Raw genomic sequence first — 26,102 nt, 5'->3', positions numbered from 1 at the left:
ATTCCTTATAGTGTATTTTTATTCGAAAAGCTACTTATTCCGCACTGATTTAATATCACCTTTGAATTCAATAAATATTTTTCAAGAATAATTCCTTTAGGTTCCAAATATTTTGTATAATAATATTTCTCTACAAGACAAGCAGTTGGATTTGGGATTTTTCTCTTATATATATTTTTTTTTCCAACAAAACTTATGAAAGTAAAGAATCCTTTCTCTTCCACGAAATTTGTAAATTTTGTCTTCCGAAAAAAGGACTTACAAGGAAGCAGTCCTCATAATCATCCATTAATGGGCGGCATTAAAGGGCGGTGAGTTGGCTCAGTCGGTAGCGCGTCTACCTCACAATCACGCGGCCCGGGTTCGAACCCGAGTCTGGACTGAGCAATGTTGTGTGTAAGCATACCGTCCCCTCTAGCAAGAGGCAAAACACTCTGTCCCTCGGATAGGACATAAAATGGAGGACCCGCATATGAGAGAGTAACAACTCATAAAAGATCCCGCTTCATTCATTTATTGCAAAGAGCAGGGTGTTTAAACCGATGAAGTGGTCGCACCTCACATCCAAGTGGACCCCACGGAAGACCAGCTTAATGTAGCTGAATATTGGCTATGCAGCCATCTTCTCAGATGTAAAATGAGCAAACAAACATACATACATACAAAAAAAAAATGTTTGCAGTTACACCAGTAATCTTCAAATTATGAACCAATCTGAAGATATGTATATTCAAATTATGATAATTTGTGATAAACTTCTACTACTGAAAAAAAAAGTAATTACGATACTCTTCCTTTGAACAAACGCCAGGGTAAGTTTCTAGTGGAACAGTTCCTTTAATTTCAATTCATAATCGCCGTTACAGATTGATTAAAGTATTGCATATATTCAAGAGAACAACGTAATTCGACATTTTGAAATTTTATCAATTCACTTTGGGGTGAGATGATTATCACAGAGTTTGTTTCCATGATTAAGAGAGAAACTGATGAAGACATCATACTCACACTAAAGTGGACAATGAAACATTATAGTGACTTTAAAATATGTACATGCAAATGGCAAAATTAATTACAAATAAAGTTGAACAGCAGAACGGGAACAATATGCATGAGTGAATGAATGACTGATTGCGACATAAACATACAATTTTCGTGAGATAGAAGGAGGTACGGTTGTTTACTGGCCACAAATCAATATGCATTTGTACTTGTGGGATGTATTTTTATTTTGAGATCTTCTTCCCAAGAATTAATGTTGTGATTTTTCCACTTTATGTGCCAACTTCGCATATTTTGCTCGAACGCACAAACCCACCCAAACCGATTTAACACAATGACCACTCCTGTTCCTTCAAACTACTTGCTGTTTTCTTCGATGATATCTCTCTTCATCCTACAGGCCTACCTTGGTATAACTGACGATAATAGGAAGCGGACAATTGGCGGACGTGGCGTAAATGCTGAAGCCTCATTGGCTGAAGGAGAAAACGTGATAGGCCCACTGCAGGCAGTCTCACGTGACTTTCTAAGTCCGCAGCTGTTCTTGATGAAGTCCATAAGTCACGTCCAGCTTGATGAAGTCCAAAGGTCAGTCGAGCTTGATGATATCAGCCTATGTGTCCGTGGTCTTCTTTTCTCTTTTCTCGTGCAGGCCAAAATTACGAATCCATGATCTCCGGGAATATTGGTCTTGGTTGTTCATTGATTATCAAAATCCTGTGTCGCTTGAACTCGATGACCTACTGCTCAAGATTCGTTACCTGTTTTTGTTCTAATCTCTTGTTAGACTGAGCGCGTCTTACTAAAGAACCTTAAAATTTTTACCCGAATTATACAGCACCAGGTTCAGTGATTGCGACCAGCACAAAAATTACTGAGCTAGCAAATGCTTATCTCATTTTAGATATTCCGTAACTATTCTTAATGGAGTTAGAATCTGAAAATGAAACATCTAGCACGGAAGTTGCAAAATCCTCAGAGGGTTTGACCTTCACTACGTATAATTTAGAAAAAAAATGAATGAAATGCCCCGCTTGAAACAACACGCAGCAACACACACTTCAACCATGTATAGTCCCAGTGTCAGTGTAGTCAGTGTAGGGTAATGAAATCCTTAGTGTCATCTGTATACAGCCTTAAGATGGCCTAGCAATGCTGCCTTATTGAAAGAGGATAATGTTGCTCAATCGTTTTTATTCATTATGATATTTTTGTTTTTGTGTACAGAGCAAGTGTTCGCAAATGACACAGTTACCCTCTCTAGTTTGGACACATGGCTAATCGTAAAATGTCATAATCATTTTTGTGAAAACATAATGTGCAGTAAAAATTATCAGTCTCTTTTTTGTTTTTGTTTTAAAGGTCTCATTTCATGAAACCTCTTATGCCACCAGTTGTCTGATTAAATCCAAGTTGTACATTTAATTCATAGTTTGTGAAGTTGAAATTCAAACTGGAGAAAAGTTTGTGGCCCGACCACCCCCCACGTACGCTCAGTTGGCAGTATGACAGCGCTTTCGTGCACCTTCGAATGGATGGCAAAGCTAACGCATGCGCACTTGCGTATCAAAAGCATATTTTTTTTTTTATATGCATGGGGATTTGATTTACATCACGCGTTTTGCAGGCTCGAAAATGAGACAGGTTTTCTACTTCTCCTTGAGAATTTGAGGGACACCGAACTGCGCAAGTCTTTTGACCTACATTCCCACCTATACACGCGGCTTTAGCAAGGTGATAATCTTATCATTTTTCTGTAAACAATACGTCTCCTTGTTTGCATTAATATGCAATGGCAACATTTGGGCGAGATGATAAGGGCCAAGAAGCAATTTATATCACTGCGAGAATTAAGCCACATGGTATTTGTTATCTTTCAAAGATTAAAGTGAACTGACCAACCGTTCTGAAATGTATGATATAAGATGTCCATTTTCAATGAGTATTTCATATTCTTGAGCAGCTACCACGACAGGCAGGCAAATAAAAGGAAACGGTGAAGGTATAGCCGGAGACAAATTTATTATTCAGTATTGCGAGAGATGACTGTTTTATTTCACAAAGTTCTGGAAAGCATCGAAATTGTCATCTTCTGTGTTCAAGTTTACTCGCACATCATCAGTTGTTGATAGAATTTGCTTGTCGGTTTATTATGAAATTACTCACGAAATTAGGCTTATTTTACTCTAACTTGATCCACGCTTAATACCTTGTCTTCAGAGTCAGAGCGTTACGGCTACGGGAAACCTACACACATCCTCTAAAAGATAAAGAGGGACAAATCAAAGCCTATATAGGAACTTACCTCTGGCGGATTTTTCTTGCCGGTATGGGTTTTGATTGAGAATATTGACAAGAAGGATTACAACACAAGACTACACGAGTGCAATATAATCTGATTTCTCAAATGTGTCTCTGTAAATGAAATAGGTACATTATTTTCAGCCTTCTCACCTGAAAAAAAAAAAAACAAAAAAAAACAACAACAAAAAACAAACAAACAAAGAAACAAACAAACAAACAAACTACCACCTTTTCCCCTCCAAGGCGGGTATTCAAACCCGTGCTTAAGTCTAACTATAAAAGTATTTGTTGAAAGTTTAACGCGCAACTATTGAGTCGTTTGCTAATGCTATAAGAGGAAAGCTGCTTTAAAATTTTTGCGTGGTGTCTTGATCAGACAACAATCATCGTGGTGGCGATATTTTCTTTTTTTTTTTTAATAGGAAATCTTTGTAAAAGGGGTGGTAAAATTTTGGTTGCGATGGGACCTCAGGTTTTCAACTGTTTTTTGAGATAAATGAGAAACATCTGAGAAAATATGATAAGAGCGTAGAAATAAATACAACTTAAAACTTAGAAAACACTTGATGAACTGTTAAATAGCACTCAATTCTATGAGTAATTCAAGGTTCATTTGATGAAAATTATACATTTATTTATAATTTTATTGAAATGGCTTAGCTACCCAAAACAATGCGATCCTATCAAACGGTGGGCACATCTTTTATTAGGATCACTTTGTTTTGAATATATTAGGTATTTCAAAACCTATTTTCATCAAATAAAATTGGGATTCCTCTTAGAATTGTGTGCTCTTTAACATACCATAAAGTGGGTATTAGGTGAATCCTTATTTCATCCAAGGGGCCTATTATACCACCCCTTTATTGATCTATTGTAACGGGAACGTTTTGTTCTGAAAATGCAGAGCGAGAGAGACGTGCCAATGTAAAAAGGAAGGAGAATTCCAAGTAAATAGATCATTTAAAGGTTGAGGAGGGGAATCGGACAGTGTGCTCACAGCATAGTTTGGACGAACTGTGAAAGTAGCAAACCTCTAAATACTTTAATAACAAGATGACATCATGGAAAATTGCGGAGAATTGCGACAATGGCTATAAAGTTACTTGATTTTGTGCCTCGGATATTACATGAAGATTCATATTGCTCTTAATGAGGATATTTAAAATATGCTCAACTTTTGACTCTCCTCTTTAATTCTGTTGGCAGTAATTTGTATGTGAAGACCTGGCAAAGTGTATCAAACAATCGGTTTCTTTGAATAAAAATATATTTCTGAATTATGAACTATACTTTCCAACTGATTCTGCTGAACTACTGATGTCATCAATGTTTGTCATTAACGTTTTAATTATGATGCACTTATTTGCTATACTTTCAATTATCTCTTCTTTACTTGGCGGGCAAGACACAGTAGTTAAACCAACATCTTTGTTTTATTTCAATTGGCAAATTGTTGGAAACAATACAAGTTATGACCGTGATCAGGTTCTACCAATTGTTTTACCGAGCCATTGAAATAATCTCCCTTTATTCAAATCAGGCAACCAGTATCTTCCCTATTGAGAGAGAGAGAGAGAGAGAGAGAGAGAGAGAGAGAGAGAGAGAGAGAGACTGTGTGTGCATTTAATTACATTTAATATAATGCTAAAACATTAGTATGTAATTGTATTTTGACTTATTTCCTTTCTACAAGCTCATAAGTCCTTTCATAATGTTTTTCTTCAAATAGACATGAAAGGATTCCTCATACTCCTTTTGGCCGCATTGGCCACGGCCAAACTCGCTCCTCTTCACACCCACAGGGAGCGCATTCCAGGACGGTACTTGGTCAAACTCAAGGTGAGTTGACAATGGCGGCATGATTTGAAAACTTTGATGGGAAAATGGGACAAGCGCCTTTTCAAAACATTTTGAAATAAGTCCATAATCGGAAAAAAAAAAACAACATTTCTAATGATACTTTTCGATCGTTATCAATAAATAAAGAATAGTCTTCAAGATATGAGGAAGAAAATCCATACCTTGCATAACGCTATAAATTTGAGGGACAAAACTGTTTGTTTGTTTTTTCGCTTTAGCCCTATATTAGGATGCTTTCAACGCTCGATCAGATTGGCCACAAGCTCCAATCAATATGTCAGATATGACGAAATGAAAGCGAAATGATAATCATTTTACTTTAAGATACATCACGGATGTTTCCTTATAAACTATATGTTCTCTATGCGCATATTTTCGGTTTTTAGTTCTGTGTGAGTGCGTTATATTTGTGCACGTTTGTTTCATGAGAATGGAAATATTTTGTTTCTAATAAATCCTGTATACATCCCGAAACTTTTTTTTTAAAAACTCTATATCTCTATATCTATATTGAAGAGTTGAAGATACGAAGACGAATATGATTATGACCTTTGTCAACAAAATTTATATTATTGACCAATTGATTACTACGATAATTATGTTATATCATTTATTTTATCTTTTATTTATATATCCTGCATCATATATCAGCTTGTAATGTTTTGTTTCACTACTTTTTTTAAACTGAAAAGAACTAAATTGAATCAAACTGATTGATCGGTTTATACGTGAAATATACTAGATCTAATGATTTCCAAATGTTTTCAAACGGTATTTTTAAAATTCTATACATTTTGAAAGGTTGAAGAGATAAAGGCGAATGTGATTATGAACTTTGTCAAAAAATTGATATCATTGACCAAATTACCATTATAATTATGTTCTATCATTTTTGATTTTTGTTGTTGTTGTTGTATGTATTCTGCATTTCAAATGACTGTGCTCATTATGTCGGCTAGTAACATATTGTTATACTATTTTTTTTTTAAACTGAAAAGAACTAAATTGAATCAAACTGAATGACTGGTTTATACGTGAAAATACTGGTGGTTTTCAAATGTCTTCATAAAGGCCAAGCAATCTCTTCCGAGTTCATTAGGATTCTTTTGTCATCAATGCAGACATTCAGCCATTCATGTTTAAAATAGATTTACAGCGTTTTATAAATCGTATACTTTAATAGGTTGAAATTGGGGAAAAAAGAACTATTTCAAAGGTTCTTGTATAGCTTGAAAAAAAGACCAAGATTCTTTAAACCAGTACTGAAATGAAGCGGTGATTACACTTAAGCCGAACAGTTCGCATATAATTATACGAAATTAGCCAACCACAATGTTAAAGGTAGGGAATCCCATTTGCATGCCTCAAATGAAGAGTTGTATAAATACAGTGGTATGTTGAAGAGAGTATCATTTTAGAAACTCCCATAAAGTATTGAAAGTGGAAGGTAACATTTAGTACATTTTTATTGACCATTAGATTTTGAATTGAATTTTTTTTCGGGGCTCAACGTAAATTCCAGTACATTACTAGGCTACCTTTGCAGACCCATGCACTGCATGTGTGTCCATCATGTATATTTTGTGAAGAAAGTTCATCAAAACTTACAAACATTTCTATATACATTCTTGCCACACACTCTATATGCTATTACATAAGCTCTAATACTTTTAGATTTGTGTTTATAGATAAAAAAACACAGAAGACTGTAAAAGGCGTAAGTGTGGCTGACACACAGAACTACTGAGTAGTTGAGTTTTGTGCATTATTCAAATTGTAGATAACTGTTGACTTCCAAATTTCTCAGCAGTGGCCTAAACAAGTCCCCTGAGGTTCATATTTAATGTTTTGCTGCATTTTGGGAGGTCTGTAAAAGGTATCCCCTAACTTTAAAAGTGTCTATAAGGCAATTGTGCCCTATAGACCTATTTTATTTGTTTCCCCTTGTTGAGGTAAAGATGGCACATCATATGGAATTGGATGTAGCGTGTCAAAACAGATCGCAAAATATCTTACATCAATTTTTTAGCTTAACGTGCTAAAAAGATAAAAAGAAAACAAATAATATTTGTTTTCTTTCGATTGTTTTCGATTTGTTTTCACTCGATGATAAATATGTCATATTATGACATATTTATCATCGAGTGATTGTCGAGGACCTCACTTAAAAGGTAACGCCAAACTTTTGTCAGATGTACTGAAAAGAAAAGATAAGGTGTCTGCAGCATGGTCTCTCGATGGTAGGATATTTGCAATGATCAAGGCCTCAAATGGGAAAGAAATAAAGAAACTGATTTCCTCAATATCTGACTTGAACACCTGAAAATTGTGTACAATATAATGCGTGGAACAGCCTCCAGTTACATTTTGAATCCGTAGTATATCTTATTTTTGTGTGTCTATATTTACTTTTCTACCCTTTTGATAGTTGTATGAATGTAGATATGTCTCTTTGTCATTTGTATCAATGTGCATTTGATGAACTTCATTTGAATTCAGTCTCTCACAGTTTATTTCCCCTGAATGAAACCCATAATGATGTTGGCATTAATGAGTCAAATTATTCCCCTGATGAATCTAATAATGATATCTGTAACAAACTCATAGATTCTAAAATTTTCTCAATGGTTCATATGAATTGTCGAAGTATTTTGAAAAATTATAATAATATTGTGTCATTCTTAGGGTACTTATCGTTGCAGTTCTCTATGATCGGGATGACAGAAACCTGGCTGAAAGATGATATGACTATAGGTGCAATATAAGTGGATATTAATTTCTTTAAAGTAATCGAAAGGATAGAAAGGATGGAGGAGTAGGAATATTCATACAGGAGAATTATTTTCATACGCGGATAAAGGATGTGAATATACATAATGATTCTATTTAAAGCGTTTTTATTGAAGTCAGAAATGACCGTGGGAAGAATGTTATTGTAGGGGTGTTATATATAGGCCACCCGAACAACCAGTGCAATATTTGTTGAGTCTCTTAATTCAATTCTTGATTGATTCAATTCAGGATTGTAAATAACGAGAATAAAATTCTATATTTTTGTGGAGATTTTAATATCAACTTATCAATTTCTTCCTGACAATATGCGAACGAAGTTTTAGATATGTTCATGTCATTCTCTATGCATCCGCTCATTCACCATCCAACACGTATGGATCAGCACGGTGTAACGTTGTTGGATGATATTTTTACAAATAATCCCACCTGTGTTTTTAGTGGTGTTATTGTGGTAGATATAAGTGATCATTTTCCTATATTTTGTATTTATCATAATTCTAAAGTTAAAGTAATGAAACACATTTGTTAAAAAAGACAGATAAATGAGTCCAATATTGTTAAATCTTATCATTATTAATATGATACCTCTTGGATTTTAGAGTATAGTGATCCCAGTGAGTGTTACAACCGTTTTATTGATCAATTTCTTATGATGTACAATGATTGCTTTCCGATGCAAGAAGTGTACCGAAAGCAAAAAGCAATTCATAAACCATGACTTACTAAAGAGTTGTTGAAAATGATCAGAAAGAAATGGCAATTGTATAAGAAATATGTGAAAAACCCACTGATTGTAAAAAATGGCTTATAAGAAATACAGAAATATAGTTAATATATAACAAGATTAAACATGTTAGATATAGATATTATGAAGTTCGGTTTAATGATAGTAAAGGAAATATAAAAGAAACATGGAAAACGATAAATGAAGCATTGGGTAATAAGTCTAATAAAGCTTGTATTGAAAGTATTATTTCAAATGGTGATATTGTTGTAGATAAAATTGATAATAGCCAATATATTCAATGATTATTTTTTACATATTGGTTTTAATCTCAAATGTGAAATATTCTAAACAGTGTTTATGAACGGCAGCTGAATGTAAATGAACGAACTGCGTATTTTACTCCCAAAACCAATAAGGCAATTATAGATGTTGTGTGTGATTTTAAGAGTGGAACGAGCGCAGGGTATGACGGAATTGACATCAATGTTGCTAAACAAATCATTTATCTTATTGCCTCGCCACTTTCATCTACTTTTAAATTTTTTATGTTTAATGGTGTTTTTCCTGATAGATTGAAAATTGCGAAGGTCGTTCCTGTTTATAAGGGTGGGAAAGTTGATGATGTTAAAAACAATCCCCCGATCTCCGTATTGTCATTGTTTTCTAAGATTTTGGAGAAATGTCTTTATAACAAATTATATGATTTTTTGTCTTTGAGCAATATTCTGTCAGATGACCAATACGGTTTCAGAAAGGGGCACTCCGCTTCGTTGGCTCTTCTTGATTTCATTCATAAAGCTTCTTTAGCTTTAGATAATATTTTTTTTTGGAGTATTTCTTGATTTAAGTAAAGCTTTTGAAACGTTAGATCATTCAATTTTGTTAAGTAAATTATATGATTAAGGAATACGCCGAAATTTATGGCATTTGTTGGTGATTATTTATCTAATTGATATCAGTTTGTCACTGTGGATATTCACTGTTCTTCATATAAACCTATTCGTTGCGGAGTGCCTCAAGGTTCAATATTAGGACCATTATTATTTTTGATATACATCAATGATATTTTTGATTCATCTCAGTTTTTAAGTTTTATACTTTTTGCCGACGACACCAGCTTTTTCATGTCAAATAGTGATATAACAATTCTAATTGATTCATTTAATGAGGAATTGAGAAAATTGACAGATGGCTGGTTAATAACATATTAATTTTGAATAGTAAAAAAAAACCCCGAAATATGACGTAAATATTGATAACATAACTATCAACATGGCGTAAACACGGAGTTGGTGCCACTGGCGTAGCCAGGGGGGGGGGGGGGGCGATGGGGGCGGTCGCCCCCCCTAAGATTTGGACCGGGGATTTGGGAGGCGGAAAAAAAAATGCGTATATACTGTATGCATGCACATGAAGCGGGTCTCCTTTGCAACCTTTCATCAAATAAGGTATTTTTTTTTGAATATTTCACTCAAAGTGTGCACCAGATCGTTGAATTTCAATTCAAAATATGCAAAATCTCTCGTGCTTGGGAGGGGGTATCCCCCTCCCAAACCCTCCCCCTCTGTGCCTCTTTCCCTAGCTTAGTACACTTTTTAGATTTAAAAAAAAAATAAAAAAATAATAATTCTGAGTGCACAAGACTTATCACTATATTCCGAAAACTCAAGGTTCCCTCATGTATAAGGGGAATTTCCCCTTTTAATCGACCCTTTCCTCCCTCAGCCCCCCCCCCATCAGTTTTTTTTTCTTTTTTTGGTGATTTCCCAAATGTTGATTCCATCAAATATGCGCATACGAGATATCTCAATTTCAACCTTAAAAAGGCAAATGCTCCATCGGAAGGGAAGGGTGGACCCACGCCTTCTCCCTGCTCGCCCGCCCCTCCCCCCCTTCCGCCATGCATAGAAGTAGATTGTGGCTATACCCAGATCGCTTTATTTCAATTCTAAAAACGCAAAAGCTCCGCGAGCGGGAGGGGGAATCCCCCTTCCCCTAACTCTACCTCACTAGACTTTATACATACACACAGATGGTGCACATTCGGAATAAGAGCTAAATTCCGTGATTTTAACACTTGATGAAAAAGTATTGCACCAAAAATTTGCACCAGATCGCTGAATTTCAGGTCTGAAAACGCAAAATCACCTTCGTGTGGGAGGGGATATGTCCCTATCTACACCCACGTGTGCATGCTTTTTCTGTTTGATTGTTGAACTGCAGACAGCGTTCATGATATTCACTGTAAGAATTAATACAAGAAGATTATTTAAATGATATACCATTTTATAGGCAAATTGTTCAATAATAATCTACACTAAAATATACTGCAACCTTAAACAAGTGGGACTGTTTCAACTCGTTAAAACACGCAAAAACATGCATTAAATTGCACCATCTGCAACATCAAAATGCAAAAAGTTCTCACCGTGGGAGGGGGGACACCCCCCTCCCACACCCTCCCCTCCCCCTTCGCTCGCTCCGCTCGCTCGGGTTCAGTCACGTTCGTGATAATCAGTGAAAAGAATTAACACAAGAAGTGTATTTCAAATTGTACCATTTTATAGGCAAATTGTTCAATAGCAATCTACATCAAAATATACTGCTACCTTAAACAAGTGGGACTGTTTCTCGTCGATAAAACGCGCAAAAACATGCATCAAATTGCACCATTTACAACATCAAAATGCAAAAAAGTTCTTACCGTGGGAGGGGGGACACCCCCCTCCCACACTCTCCCCTCCCCCCTCGCTCGCTCCGCTCTCTCGGGTTCAGTCGCGTTCATAATATTCAGTGAAAAGAATTAACACAAGAAGTGTATTTAAATTGTACCATTTTATAGGCAAATTGTTCAATAATAATCTACATCAAAATATACTCCTACCTTAAACAATTGGGACTGTTTCTCGTCGATAAAACGCGCAAAAACATGCATCAAATTGCACCATTTACAACATCAAAATGCAAAAAGTTCTTACCGTGGGAGGGGGGACACCCCCCTCCCACACCCTCCCCTCCCCCCTTGCTCGCTCCGCTCGCTCGGGTTCAGTCGCGTTCATGATATTCAGTGAAAAGAATTGACACAAGAAGTGTATTTAAATTGTACCATTTTATAGGCAAATTGTTCAATAATAATATACATCAAAATATACTCCTACCTTAAACAAGTGGGACTGTTTCTCGTCGATAAAACGCGCAAAAACATGCATCAAATTGCACCATTTACAACATCAAAATGCATAAAGTTCTTACCGTGGGAAGGGGGAAAACCCCCCTCCTACACCCTCCCCCCCCCCCTTCGCTCGCTTCGCTCGCTCGGGCTCGGTAGCTTCGCTCCCTCGCAGACTAACCGCCACCCCCCCCCCAAGATTTTTTTGTGTTGTTGCAAAGAGTAGCTTCGTAAATGAAAGTCGTAGGATTAAGGACTGAATTAGAAAACGTCAATAAAAAGTGCTTGTCTTGGAGATATGAGGGGGTTACTTTAAAGTTTTTGGTCCAAGTATGAAAGAGCAATCCGAGTCATCAGTATTATACTAAAATCAATACACACACACACACACACACACACACACACACACACACACACACACACACACATATATATATATATATATATATATATATATATATATTTATATGATTTTTGATTTTTGATTAAAAAATGGTATTCGTAAAGTAGGCCTAAATAAGCAGGCGGCAAGCCAGTGTGACACACAGTAGACAAGGAGGAAGATCTTATTGAAGAATAGTCGCAACGATGCACTGGCAGTGTCTATCAGAAATGTATATTAGAGGCTACAGCATTATCAGCTACTGTATTCTTCATGCAAGGCACATTCATATTGCCTTGTGTAGATTCATGATTCACCCTCAACATCGCTTATGTGGCAAAATGAATATTAAAGTTGGAGCCACATAATAATTTACAATAAATGTTAATAATAAAATATTTCTTCAGACAAACATCTACAAAAAACCTCGACAAAAAAAAAAAAAAAAAAAAACCTTCCAAACAAAGATTCTGTAAATAGTCACATTTGTAAATCACTTGTAAATTACTTTAATGGTTAGCAACAGATATTGTAACGCACATCCTCCTATAATGAACATAGCTTGCATGTTTCCATGTACTGGACCCCAGTGATTAACGAAAAACGTTGCAGGAAACCTGCAAACTGTTGTCATATCTTCTTTTTTTTTTTTTCTTTTGAAACATTTTTTTTTTCTTTTTCTAAATCTCACTAAAGAATGCTTACAGCTTATAATATAGAAGCCATAAAACAAATGAATTGAATCTTTGTGCAGGGTGTCGACATGTCACTGCAACGGACATGGAACCCACTGCGCCGGAACTGTCGGCGGAAGTTCTTACGGTGTTGCCGCTGGCACCAGAATCTTCGGAGTCCGCGTTCTGGGCTGCTTGGGCTCTGGCTCGACTGCAGATGTAGTCGAGGGTTAGTAGACAGTTGACTTTATCTTTTGTCCAAAAGAATTTCTCTTCCTTTGAGTCATTATGCTTGTATATTTGTTTGCTAGCTCGTTGTCTATTCGGAGAAGGTCTTGTGGGAAAGCTGGTATAGGGAAGGGATCCCACGCTGTCCTGTATAGACTCGGGGGTAGGTCATCCTGGAAATTTAGCGGGTATAATCTCACCAGGCCTCCAAGGGGCCCAGAATGTAAATATAATATATATATATATATATATATATATATATATATATATATATATGAAGAGTTTGTTTGCAAAGACCGATAAGTCCATTTTTGAAGATTTTGAAGTACGGTCTCGGTCATAAAGTACAAAATAATTCCTTTTAAATGAGATATTGGTCCCTACATATAAGGGTACATTTTTGAAGTTATGATCAGAAGAAGCAAATATTTTCTTATTATTCTCTTTATTTGTCCTGACCTTTAATCGCAAATATCTCCATTTGGCAAATATGGACTTATCGGTTTTTGCGAACAAACTCTTCATATATATATATATATATATATATACATATATATATATACATATATATACATATATATATATTGACATCAAATCTTGCACATTAATAGACGTGGCTGGTGTTGGGTAGCACCCCTTTAATCATCGAGCTTTCGGGCGAAAAGCCCTTCTTCAGGATCTATACAGTCAATGACAACAACAGCAACGCTGCTGCACCCCGGCCATTTGGCCCATTTCGTCCACAACATCGCTGACGATACATGCTACAATGACAAACAACAACGATGAAACAATCAACCGCCTCACGTGTAATCTTTCTGATCATCTGGAACGTAGAATTAGATATCAACTGCACGCAGAATTCCTAGGCAAATACAGAAAGAGAGGCATTGTCCCCAAAGGAATAGTATGCTGATTTGTTTTTTGTTATAAAATGCGCTGAATTGAGGTATGTTTTATGTTGAGTATATTTTGAAATGTATAGTATATGAGGCTAGTTGAGTTTAGTATGATTTTATACCTAGGTTGATTTTATTTATACGTTGTTGTCATTGACTGTATAGATCCTGAAGAAGGGCTTTTCGCCCGAAAGCTCGATGATTAAAGGGGTGCTACCCAACACCAGCCACGTCTATTAATGTGCAAGATTTGATGTCAATAGATTTACTGTTCTTGCACCGCCCGCCATGTTTTGGTCAAGTCTTTTGATGCCAATATACATATATATATATATATATATATATATATATATATATATATATATATATATATATATATATATATATATTGATGTCATAAGTTAGTAGTGCTGTAGTTAACGTTGGGGAGTGTCTGGTACGACATTCCCTCTGTAGGCCAAGTGGCACACTCGTCTCTCATCGTCAGTCACCTTCACTCAACCGCGCACGAACAAACTGTAGCTGGCGGTGCAGCTTTCTCCTCTACTGCTCTAAGGCTGTGGAATAAGCTCCCTCCCATTCTGAAATCATCACCAACTCTGGATCACTTTAACCAAAATTTGAAGACCTAAATATTTTGCCATTGCTATATGCACTGGTTTTGCGTTAGGAGTGACAATAGGTGAAATGGGTCAACCCAACCAATCTTGAGTTTTTCACATTTTCTGAAAGAGCAAGTCTTCTTTTACATTATCCTAAAGTTCGGGATCATAAAACGAAAAGAAAATTGTGTTTTATCAGGTTTTCTGGAACACGTTTTTTGGTAGAATAGTGTAATTAGGTGTGTTAGGTGTTTTCATTTCTTAAAAAAACCCTGTCCATACCCCTCACTTTCAAATCTTTCTTTAGAAAGAATACTGTTTCTGCTTTGAAAGTTGGTATTAATTATTTCCAGAATGTGTTGATAAATCATGCTCAATTTCAGCTTAATCTGATGATTCCTTCATTCATTGTTGTTGCTCCGAAGGTTAATATCCTGTTTGTTTGTTTGTTTTTTTTTTTGTTCCATTCATCGCACAGCTAGCACGGCTTGGTAAAGATTGGCCGCTTGAATAGACCTTGTTTGTATACTTCAGAGCCTCTTTTCTCAGTTCACTTTTCCAGAGAATGTGCTTTCTTTCCAATATTGATTATTAGGATCAGGTAGGAGAGTCCATTTGAGTTGAGTTATTCATCATTTTAAAGCTTGAAGTCGGCTCTTTCAGAATCTGCTCTTACTTAAGAATCCGTGTCTGGCGACTTTTTGTTGGTTTCGTGATATAATTATGGTCACTGGTCTTGTACTGTCACTGCCTGGCAATGTGTATATCTTTTCTCCTATACGGTGACCATGGATGACATCTCATAGCGCTTTGTAGCCATGTGGAAAAGGCGCTCAAAAAATATCAATTGTTATTGTTATAACTTCTGATAATAATTAACTTAATTATTATCATTATCATGATTAGGATGTTTCCTTGTACCCTTTGTGACCGTGCATCACAAAACGAACAAAAAGTCGCACCCCTTGATTTTACACGAGGTCTCAAAAAAGGTGAAATGGGTCAACCGAGTCATTCTTGAGTTTTTCATATTTTCTGAAAGAGCTATTCTTCTTCTACATTATCCTTTAGTTTGGGATAATAACATTAATGATAAAGTGTGTTTTCAGCAGTTTTTGTACCGTTAACCAATTTTTGGGGAGAATAGAATGATCAGGTATGTCGTAGATAAGAGTCCCCTTTTCCGTTCTTGACGTCTTTTACACACTCTTCACTCTCAATTCTAATAACTTTTAAAAGAATAATTCTTCTGCTTTGAAAGTTGGCGTTAACATGGGCAGAATAATAGCATGCCAAACTGAGGTTAATCTGATAATCCCTTCATTGATGTTGCTTCGGTAGTTTACATCCTGTGTTCTGTCCCTTTCACCATTGTTCACTGCACAGCTAGCAAGGCTTGGTAAAGATTTAAGCGCTTGAATAGACCTTGTACTTCAGAGCCTCTTTTCTCTGTTCACACTTTTCCAGAGTGTGTGCTTTCTTTCTAGTATTTAGATAGGTTAGGGGAGTCCATTTGAATTGAGTTATACAGCATTTTAAAGCTTAGAGTCTGCTCTTTAAGAATCTGCCCTCAACTAAAATTCCATATCTGGCGACTTTTTGTTGGTTTTGTGATGCAGGGTCACCTTTACGTCCAAGTCACAACTAAAGAGCTTATAGTGCTATTCTAAAATCTGAGGCACTTATAAGAAGTGACTCATTCCAGCAGATACACCTAAATTTGATCGTCACAGACCACAATTGAGTACCCACAAATTAAAGCTATTAGCCCATATCATAAACCCATTATAATTATGTCAATACTCCTCTTTCCAGATACTTGCTCACATAACTCAAATCTGTTATCTATGTTTTATCATTGTTATAATGAAAATAATAACAATGATGATTACAGTATAAATTGTTTTTTTTTTCATTATTGTTACTATTATCATCATTGATCATTATAGTGACAATTCAATTCGTAGTAAGTACTAGTAGTAGTAACAGTAGGACTCTTACCAGTACAATATAATTACAAACCATGATTTTTATTTATTTTCTACTATCATTCCTGTCATCACAGATAAATCAAACGTTATGACTAACATTTTCATGATTTCTTTCGCTCCCACATACACAAACATAACACATACGCGCGGGCGCACACACACACACACACACACACACACACACACAGGCTGTGAGTGGGTTGCAAACAACTTTGAAAGAACATCGGTAGCCTCTCTCTCCCTCGGTGGTGAGGCGAGCCCGACTACGGACGATGCCATCGACTACATGGTCGACGCGGGAATCAGCGTCGTGGTCGCAGCCGGCAACGACGACAGCGATGCCTGTGGATACTCTCCGGCTAGAGCTGCATCGGTGACTTTTTGATAGCAGAAGTTACATTGGCAATAATTGCAATAATAATGATGTCACTGACAACAATGATAACAATCATGGTAACAGTGTAATGACAATACCAAAAGGTCACATTACGGCTTGCTTAATTAACTCCGACGTTATTCCATTTGCCTTCAGACTCTAATTTTATATCTATCTATTTTGTTATGCCTTCATGTTATCGGGCCATGGCTTTATAGCAAAAGATAACACCTGCATATACCTACAATAAAAAAAAAAAATGTTTCATTAAGATTGGATTGCGTATGACGATTGCATTGTTAAACATAATATCACTGACAACAGCATTAAAAGTAAAGGCTATATCAACACACTATGACAGTATGATAAGGGGTATGATGATATAAATACAAATGATGTAGAAAAGTGATAGATACTATCATGGTATATATGGTGACAGTGGCAACAATAATACATTCTCTTAGTTGGACGGTCATTATGCTATTCAATACCATTACACTTTTCGCTATAATTTAAATGATGATTCCGCTTTGGACACGCTTTCTTGTACAATGCACCCAGAAGCTTTTGCCAAAGCTTTGGGAACTTTAAATACACTTAGAAAACGATAGTGATTAAGATACTGAAACAAGTCGATTTATTACGTAACCTTTCGACTTATTTTAAAGGGACTGTACAGTACTGGTTGAGGTGGGGATTCATGTTTTGAACATTCTTAAGTGAGATAATGAGAAACCTCTTATGAAATATGAAAGAGCATGTAATTTTAAGAAGGATTCAACATTTATTTGATGAAAATTGGTTTTCAAATGGCTGAGATATCAAAAAAAAGTGATAATAATAAAAGGCGACAGGCCACAACTTTATTAGGATCTCTTTGTTTCACCTTGTTTTTGGATATCTCGGCCATTTCAAAACCGATTTTCATCAAATAAACTTTTGATACCCCTTAGAATTGCATGCTCTTTGCCATCTCATAGAGTGGTTTCTGAATATCTCGCAAAACGTTGAAAGCTAAATCCTCACCTCGACCAGAACTGTACACACCCTTTAATTTTCCAATGAACGCTTAAGAGTGCTTACAAACAGCTGTTATTCATGTAAGATGACGCAATGATACAGACTGTATCGTTTTGCTGCAGGCCATCAGTGTTGGCGCCACAGACGATGAGGACGTGCGCGCCTATTTTTCAAACTACGGAACTTGCGTCGATATCTTCGCCCCCGGAGTTTCCATCACTTCCGCCTGGATCGGAAGCGACAACGCCACCAACACCATCAGTGGAACCTCCATGGCCTGCCCCCACGTGGCAGGTGAGTGCTCGTCACCTCTTAGCTTTTAAGTGACATAAACATAGCTGCCATAGTCTATTTGCCACCTGACACAAAAGTGGCGAAAGAGCGATTACTAGTACTCATTCTCCTCTCCCTTAATTCGGAAGTCAATTTCGAAGTTAAAATGTATGTGAAGTTAAGTGAAGTTACAAATGGAATAGGGCAGAAAGAAAGGGTTCCGTGACATTTGCTCCTGTGACAATAATTGCTCCCATGAAATACCTGCACGCTAAGCTAAACATCAATTCTATCCACAAACATTACCCTTACACAAATCCTAATCCTCACATCAAACCTAAAATCCAAATCACAACCCTAACCCTGTAACCCTAAGTCCTTGAAAAAACATAAGACCGGAACAATTGTCGCAGGAGCAAATGTCGTGTCACCGAAAGAAAGAGAGCAAGAAAAACAATCGTGGTTTCATACTAAGTCACAAAAAAACATTCGTCAAGGATTTCAAAGAACAAAGTTTAATTTTTGCCTTTCTCAGTCCCTTCAATACTTGATGATGATGTCCCATGTAACTTTGATAAGCAGCCAAAAATATGCATTTTTTAAATATCATTTTATCAGGATACCTGCTCATTTATGTATTGATGCAATGACAAACTGATCAATTTTCTCCACAGGTGCTGCTGCAGTTCTTCTTGCCTCTGAACCCGAGTTGACCCCACAGGAGGTGAGAGAGAAGCTGCAGTTGAAGGCGAATGGCAACGCTAGTATCGGTGACTTGCAAACCGGCTCTCCAGATCTCCTCCTGTACATCGGCGAGGGGAACGCCGGGGGAGGGTTTATCACTGATCCCTATGCTCCCGTGATCCCAAGCGATCCCAGTAAGAATGGTTGAAACCATTTTTTTTTTTCAAATCTGTGCTAAATAGTGTACACTTGTTTGTTTCTTTTAGTTGGGCATATATGTTGTTGTTGTTGTTTTGTTTTGTTTTGCGTAGGTTTGTCTATCACACTTCTATTATCTGTATATTAGTTTGGAACCGTCTTTGTTTGTGTATGGGGGAGGGTGGGGGCACATGACAAATTTCACTAACAGTCAAGGTGGGAGATATTCAATCTACGCGTAACTGAGACTGGGAATCTTTATCTGGCAGACTCAAATTGAACATTAAAAAAAAGTGTTCTTATGATATTAGTTGGTTGCTTTTAAAAGAGGCGTCCAGCTTATTTTTTTTTTTGTCTTTTTTTTTCCTTGCTAATTTGATGGGCTTGCATTTTTTCTACTACCACTCAAAATCATACTCATGTCATTTTCTTGTAAGATCATAATGAACATGGTACCGTGGGTTTAATATTCTACCTCCCATATTTTGTTCCTTGTTATGTAAGTGTGCCTGTAGATAAAATGATATAGTGTATAACTACTCATTGTCGTGTTCATATTCATGAATCAGAAATCTACATTTGTTAATTGCTGTTTCTTTTCGTTAAAAGTCATACATATAAGTTCTTTGATATATTTCTTTTATCGGAAGGTTTGTTATTTTTTCCCCTCAGAGTATAGGCTGTCAAATTGGTTTGCCGAGCGATCATTTCATCCCATTTTTCGTGGCTTCATCCCCTTTTTATCGACTCATTTCATCATTTTATTTTAATTTATCCTGTTTGACTTTCCTTACCCGCTTCTTCTTTGAATAACACTGAAACACACATTTCTGTACAGTATCTTGTCTGTAGCGCTAGCACTGATTGGAGCAGGTTCTCTGCATGTTGGCATAATAGCAGCACGAAAACAAACAAACAGACAAACAAACTTAGCCTGACATGCATTCTTCTCTGTTGTGGTTTTGATCCTGTTCTTTTGTTCCGTAGGTTGCGGAGGTTATTTCAACGAGTCATCGGGCACTTTTACCAGCCCAAATTATCCAAGCGACTACGACAACGATCTGACGTGCGATTACCTTTTCGTTGCCGGTGACGGAGAGGCCATTACAGTCACCTTCGACGATTTCAGCCTCGAGAGCTCTTCAACCTGTTCATTTGATTCAGTTTCGGTATGTCTCAAATACATACATATTCGACTCTCTCTTTCTCTTATATATATCATATATATATATATATATATATATATATATATAAATTTTTATATTCGTTTTTATGAAGAAATTTATTGCAAAAAGTGATAAACGCCATTTTCATAGATTTTCTGAAGTATAGTTTTCACCAAGCACAGATTTTTTTCAACAATGCTGCACTCGTTACATTACAAGAAATATTTGGGGAGATATCATAAAAACCATCACATGAAATCATACTTTGAATATTTTATTTCCTTTTCAGCAGCTTAAAGATGGGCCTTCCCTTTTGCATTCCTTCCCGAATAGCAGAGAACATGATACATTCCACCAGAATGACAAGACTATTGTAAAGCTATAACATTTCTGTGATATTTGAGGCTTGTTAGCCCTTATAATTCAAATACTGTACCAAACGCTCACCGTAACGTATTCGGTGTACTCGGCACAGCTGCATACATTAATCCTCCTGTGGTTGTAATATAATACTTATACTTCGAACAAAAGATATGCATGTTAAAGCTGTCAGAAAAGACGAACTCACTAGCTTCTCTTACTTGGATACCGATGAAACCGTTACATTAAAAGAATGATAACTATTTTCACAGTGATGATGTTAGTGATAGGTATAATTACTGACATTATTGCTATCGGTTAAATTGTACTCAATATAAAGATTTACGACGGAGCTTCATCAGCCTACCCTCTCCTCGGTCAGTGGTGCGGCACGGACAGCCCCGGGGTTGTGGTCGGGGCCAGCCAGTCAATGTTCATACGATTCGAGAGCGACGTTTCCGTGACCTCATCCGGCTTCTCCGCATCCTACGTCATCACAGAACCTCCTGAGACTGGAGGTGAGATAAACAAATAAATGAATGAATGAATAAGTAAATGATATACATATATTTATGTACAGGGCGTATAAAAAAGTTACACTTTGGAAAAAAATTTCTAAATTACATTTCAAAATATTTGGAAGATTTTTCCATATTCATGGATACCCAATAGTCTCATCTATCAAGTGCAATCAACAAAACAAATTTGTGTTCACGCTTGGCTGAACACTTACGCTCTTTGTCCAGAGTGTGAAAAATTGCTGAAAGCTTTGATTATGTTATGATAGTCTGAGATTTTTTTGTCAGCTTCATTGTAATTCTAATGATTTCATTTCTAAATTAATTGGTGAGAATCAAACAAAAGAGCAATTTGTTTGAATGGGAGCACTCATTTGGACTGCTGGCTGAATTTTCCATCTTCTTTCAATTTGGCGCAAGTTATTTTTCACACTCTGGACAAAGAGCGTAAGTATTCAGCCAAGCGTGAACAAAAATTTGTTTTGTTGATTGCACTTGATAGATGAGACTATTGGGTATCCATAAATATGGAAAAAATCTTCCAAATATTTTGAAATGTAAGTTAGACAATTTTTCAAAAGTGCAACGTTTTTTTTTATACGCCCTGTATAAGCGTTCATAGTGCGAATATAGGTCTGTAAACTTCCAAAGGAGGAAATTTTCGATTCCCCTTAAGGTTTTGACAATGTTTTTCAATGCCTTATCTGTGATCTCAGGACTACTCCGCAGTAGAAGACAGATGGCATGGTATGTGTAGAATGGGGACTGTATCATCAATCTAGTTTAGGGGAAATTGGCAGCTATGCAAAACAAAACAAAACGAAACAAAACAAACAAAAAATGGGTGTATATTGGATGTATATGTACCGGAATATCTGTTTTTTCTCGAAAAAAGTGCTGTCTTTAACATACGAACTTAGTGGTGTGAAATGCATTATAAGCTTTTGTCAAGTCAATGCTGCATTGATCCAATGTCAAGGCATATTTATGAAAAAGGGCAGGCAAGTTTTGCATTTTCCGAAATTTATTATGCCTTTCATCAAAATTTTCAAATAAATTATCATTTATTCTATATTTCTCCTTATGCCTTTAAATAGCATTATATATGTTTTATATATATGCGTATGCATATGCGTATGCGTATATATATGCGTATGCGTATATATATGTGTATGCGTATATATATGCGTATGTTCATGTTTCTTTATTCGATATTACATATTCATCGCTACTATTCTACTGCTACTGCTTCTGGTAATACAACCACTACAATTAGAACAACAATATTGCCCCCCCCCCCAAAAAAAAAAAAAAAAAAAAAAAACCAACAAAAAACAAACAAAACACACACACACACACACAACAAAAACAAAAACAAAAACAACAATAACAACAACAACAAACAACAAACAAACAACAAACAAACAAAAAATACACCGTTACTGTGACATGTAGTCTACAGATTCAACCGAACTTCAACTGTTTAAAAAGGTACCTTTCTCCCTCTTTTTATTGTGAGTTTGCTTCACATCTGTGAAGCTTTCGTCAAAAAGTCTGCCAGATCAACGTGTTCTTAAAGAGTTGGGATTTCGTCATGTTTCATTTTATGTCAGTTCTTGCGTTATGACATCATAAACATTTTGACTTGTTTCTTTTTCTGACGCTTACAAACCAATGTGATTGTGATCAACTGATCAAGGGAAGATACTGACAGTATGAAGGCCAGTTTTATCAAAAAGTAGTATTATTTCATTACATCTCATGGAAATCAATGATAACTCTCCTATACCAATCATCATAGGCCCATGTCTCTTCGTAAAAGTAAAGTTACAGTTGATTAGAAGTCATAATCGGTTAAAATGGATCGGAGTTATCGTTGATTACGCCATCAGTAGTAACTTTTGACTGCTACAATGGGGCTCAGATGACATATCTTACATTTGTCCTACAAGTCAGGTGATGCATGGGCAACATCTCTAATTAAAAAAAAAAACACACACACACACACAAATAAGTGCAGCTTTTAAGCAATAAAGGCGGGCTTACGGTAAGACCTAGATATGAATGGTATGTCATATTGTATAGGATGCCGTATATTTGTATTTTATCACGTAAAAGCAAACCAAATAATCGAAAGAAATCATTGTATACAGTGCGTGTATCACTTTTCTGATGGTTTCGGTTGCAGATTGCGGTCATGTCTTTACTGAGGCGACTGGACAGTTCACCTCGCCAAACTTTCCAAGTAACTATGGCAACAACGAGATGTGCTCTTTCGAAATCGAGGCTGGCGCTGGCGAGACTGTCACACTCAGCTTTGCCTCCTTTGACCTGGAGGTTCACACCTCGTGTGCCTACGATGCTGTCGAGGTACTGTCCACATTCCTCCTTTCTTGAGGAAGAACTTCCGGACCGGTTAAAAGTCTTTGAATAGAAAAATGAATTTTACATGCACAGTAGGGAAATTGTTATCAAACCATAATAGAAATCATTGCAGATATGAAATTATTAAGTTTGACTAACGTTCATGAAGCAGTTCTTGAAAATTCAAAATGAAAATACAAATAATACATTGATGATGTTATTGCTTTTAATCATGTCATATTGATTATACTCAAATCCTTTGAGAAATTGTCCATTTTCTTTTAACGCCCCAGAATCAGATCCTGAGATGAATATTCTTTGACAGATCGTCATTTTAAGGTTATGCATGCCATTTATAATATTTTCATTATAATTTTATGGAGAAATAGTTTCATTTTTTTTTCCATATAAGACTGATGGAGATCTTGAGTGAGGTGATGGAATCATTAGCATAGTCATTCTGCATAATCGTATTAACTGCTTGAGAATTGTTTTGCCAAAAGTATCAACTCTACAGAATCTATAGTTCTCTTACTTTTAATCAGAGTTAAATAATTTTTTTTTTCTCGTCCTGATCCAGGCTAACTATAACTAGGTCCGATTAAGAAGAATGATTTCAAATATTCACACATCAGTTGAGTAAAGGCAAAAATATTATTGTAGAACACATAAATGAAGTTTTAGGAAAATGGAAAAAGAATGTCATATGTCATTTATTTGTAAAATTCCGTTTCCACGATAGCTGAATAAGAAAATTACAAAAATTCATAATATCACAGTTGGTGAACGATATAACAAATGAAGAGACAAATCAAGATACTGTATTTCTTCTAACTTTATTGAAATAGTCCTAACGCCTTTTTAAGACACGGTAGATAATATTTCCCTCAACTTTCTTGTTCCTTCTTTGTTCAAATACTTGCTTGCATTCATAAACGCATGTGTGTGTGTATCGGGGGGGGGGGGGCTTGCGTGTGTGTGTGACTGATATATGACCTTTCATCACAAAACCAACAAAAAGTCTCAAGACATGAATTTTAGTGAAGTAAGGATTCTAAAACAGCAGACTTAAAGCTTTAATATGTTGTATTACTCTATTCAAGCAGACTCTCAGAACCTAACTAAAAATTCGAAAGAAAGGATTCATGCTAGAAAAGGGTGTATTGAAAAAAAATGAGAAAAGAGCCTCTGAACGGTAGGGTCTATATTCAAGCGCGCGTAACCTTATAAAACCGTGCTTTGTACAATGAAGGTGACCAAAAAAAAAAAAAAAAAAGGATGTAAATCTCCTTAGAAGCAATAACGAAGGAGTTATCAAATTAAGCTGAAACTGAGCGTGATCTATTAACAAATTTTATCCATGGCTATTGACAATTTTCATCTCAGTAGCATTATCTTTTCAGAAGTCATTTGAGTTGAATGTGGAGAGTGATGTGTTATTGAAAAGGGGCCTGTAAGACCTACCTAATCACACAATTCTGCAAAAAATAGTGCTCTAGAAAAAAAAAATACTTAAAACAAAATTTCATATTCCTTTCATGATCCCAGACTTGAGAATTATGTAGAAGAAGAATTATTCTTTCAGAAAGTATAAAAAATAGAAATTGACTAGGTTAACCTCCTTCACCTAGTCTAGGTCCCAGCATGAAATCAGGGCGTATGACTTATCGTTGGTTTTGTGATGCATGGTCACATTATCGTTCCCTTTGGTTTCAAGTGTTCGAGAAGGAAGATTTCAATAATTAAATTATCACATACGAGTGAATTTGTCATAATTCAGAGGGAAAGGTTGTCATTATTTTTAATTGCAAATTTCGTTCATACCTGATGTATTCCTAGACATCATACAGTAGGTTATGTTTTGTATAATTGTTTCACTTATTTGTACATAGAAGCTTTTAATTTCACATTTCGTTCCTATCTGATGTATTCCTAGACATTATAGGTTATGTTTTGTATAATTGTTTCACTTATTTGAACATAGAAGCTGAACGCACATCAATACGTGAAAATCGAAAACAAACCAACATAATTGGATGGGGGGGGGGGAACAAGTGCTGTAAAGGCATACTTACCGACATTTTTTCTTCATGCAACTTTCCCAGATCAAGGACGGCAACGGAAACCTCCTCCAAAAGGTGTGTGGCTCAGAAGTTCCAGATCCTATCACATCGACCAATAACGGAATGACCGTCGAGTTTACGAGCGACAGTTCGGTCACCCGTGGTGGATTCGAAGCTTCCTATATCAAGCAGTAGATGAATACTTTGTTGTTGTTGTTTGTTCGTTTTTCGTTTCTGAAATATTGGCGAGCATAAATTTCCATGCTTCCTTGGTAACAACTGAAATACGGTAACTATGTTAACTGAAACTGAAGCAACCTGAAATACTGATGCCTTGACTAGGAGAGTTGGTGAAATTTTACCTTTGGGGCTTGACTTTCATTTCAGTGCAATAAACAGAAAGTGAATGCATTATCAGTTCCTTGTTGTGTGTGTGTGTGTGTGTG

At 36.2% G+C, this 26,102-nt stretch overlaps 1 protein-coding gene across 1 annotated transcript; it reads left to right on the top strand.

The window, feature by feature from the left end:
• The first annotated feature begins 1,336 nt into the window (after positions 1 to 1,336).
• Positions 1,337 to 25,851, top strand: LOC140245618 (uncharacterized). Its single transcript, XM_072325181.1, has 9 exons — positions 1,337 to 1,590; positions 12,995 to 13,143; positions 16,823 to 17,007; positions 18,153 to 18,324; positions 18,978 to 19,181; positions 20,173 to 20,354; positions 21,052 to 21,229; positions 23,418 to 23,599; positions 25,699 to 25,851. Exons 1-9 carry the CDS (start codon positions 1,337 to 1,339, stop codon positions 25,849 to 25,851), a joined length of 1,659 nt encoding a protein of 552 aa, XP_072181282.1.
• Positions 25,852 to 26,102: the final 251 nt, after the last annotated feature.

This window comes from Diadema setosum, chromosome 22, assembly GCF_964275005.1.
Source record: "Diadema setosum chromosome 22, eeDiaSeto1, whole genome shotgun sequence".
Lineage (NCBI taxonomy): Eukaryota > Metazoa > Echinodermata > Echinoidea > Diadematoida > Diadematidae > Diadema > Diadema setosum.
The sequence above is the reverse complement of the archived record's forward strand: the minus strand, read 5'-3'. Positions and strand labels throughout refer to the sequence as shown.

Coding starts and splice junctions, on each gene's coding strand:
- LOC140245618 (XM_072325181.1), top strand. CDS start 1,337: ATGACCACTCCTGTTCCTTCAAACTACTTGCTGTTTTCTTCGATGATA. Junction 13,144..16,822: donor GACTGCAGATGTAGTCGAGG/GTTAGTAGACAG, acceptor ACACACACACAG/GCTGTGAGTGGGTTGCAAAC. Junction 21,230..23,417: donor AGAACCTCCTGAGACTGGAG/GTGAGATAAACA, acceptor TTTCGGTTGCAG/ATTGCGGTCATGTCTTTACT.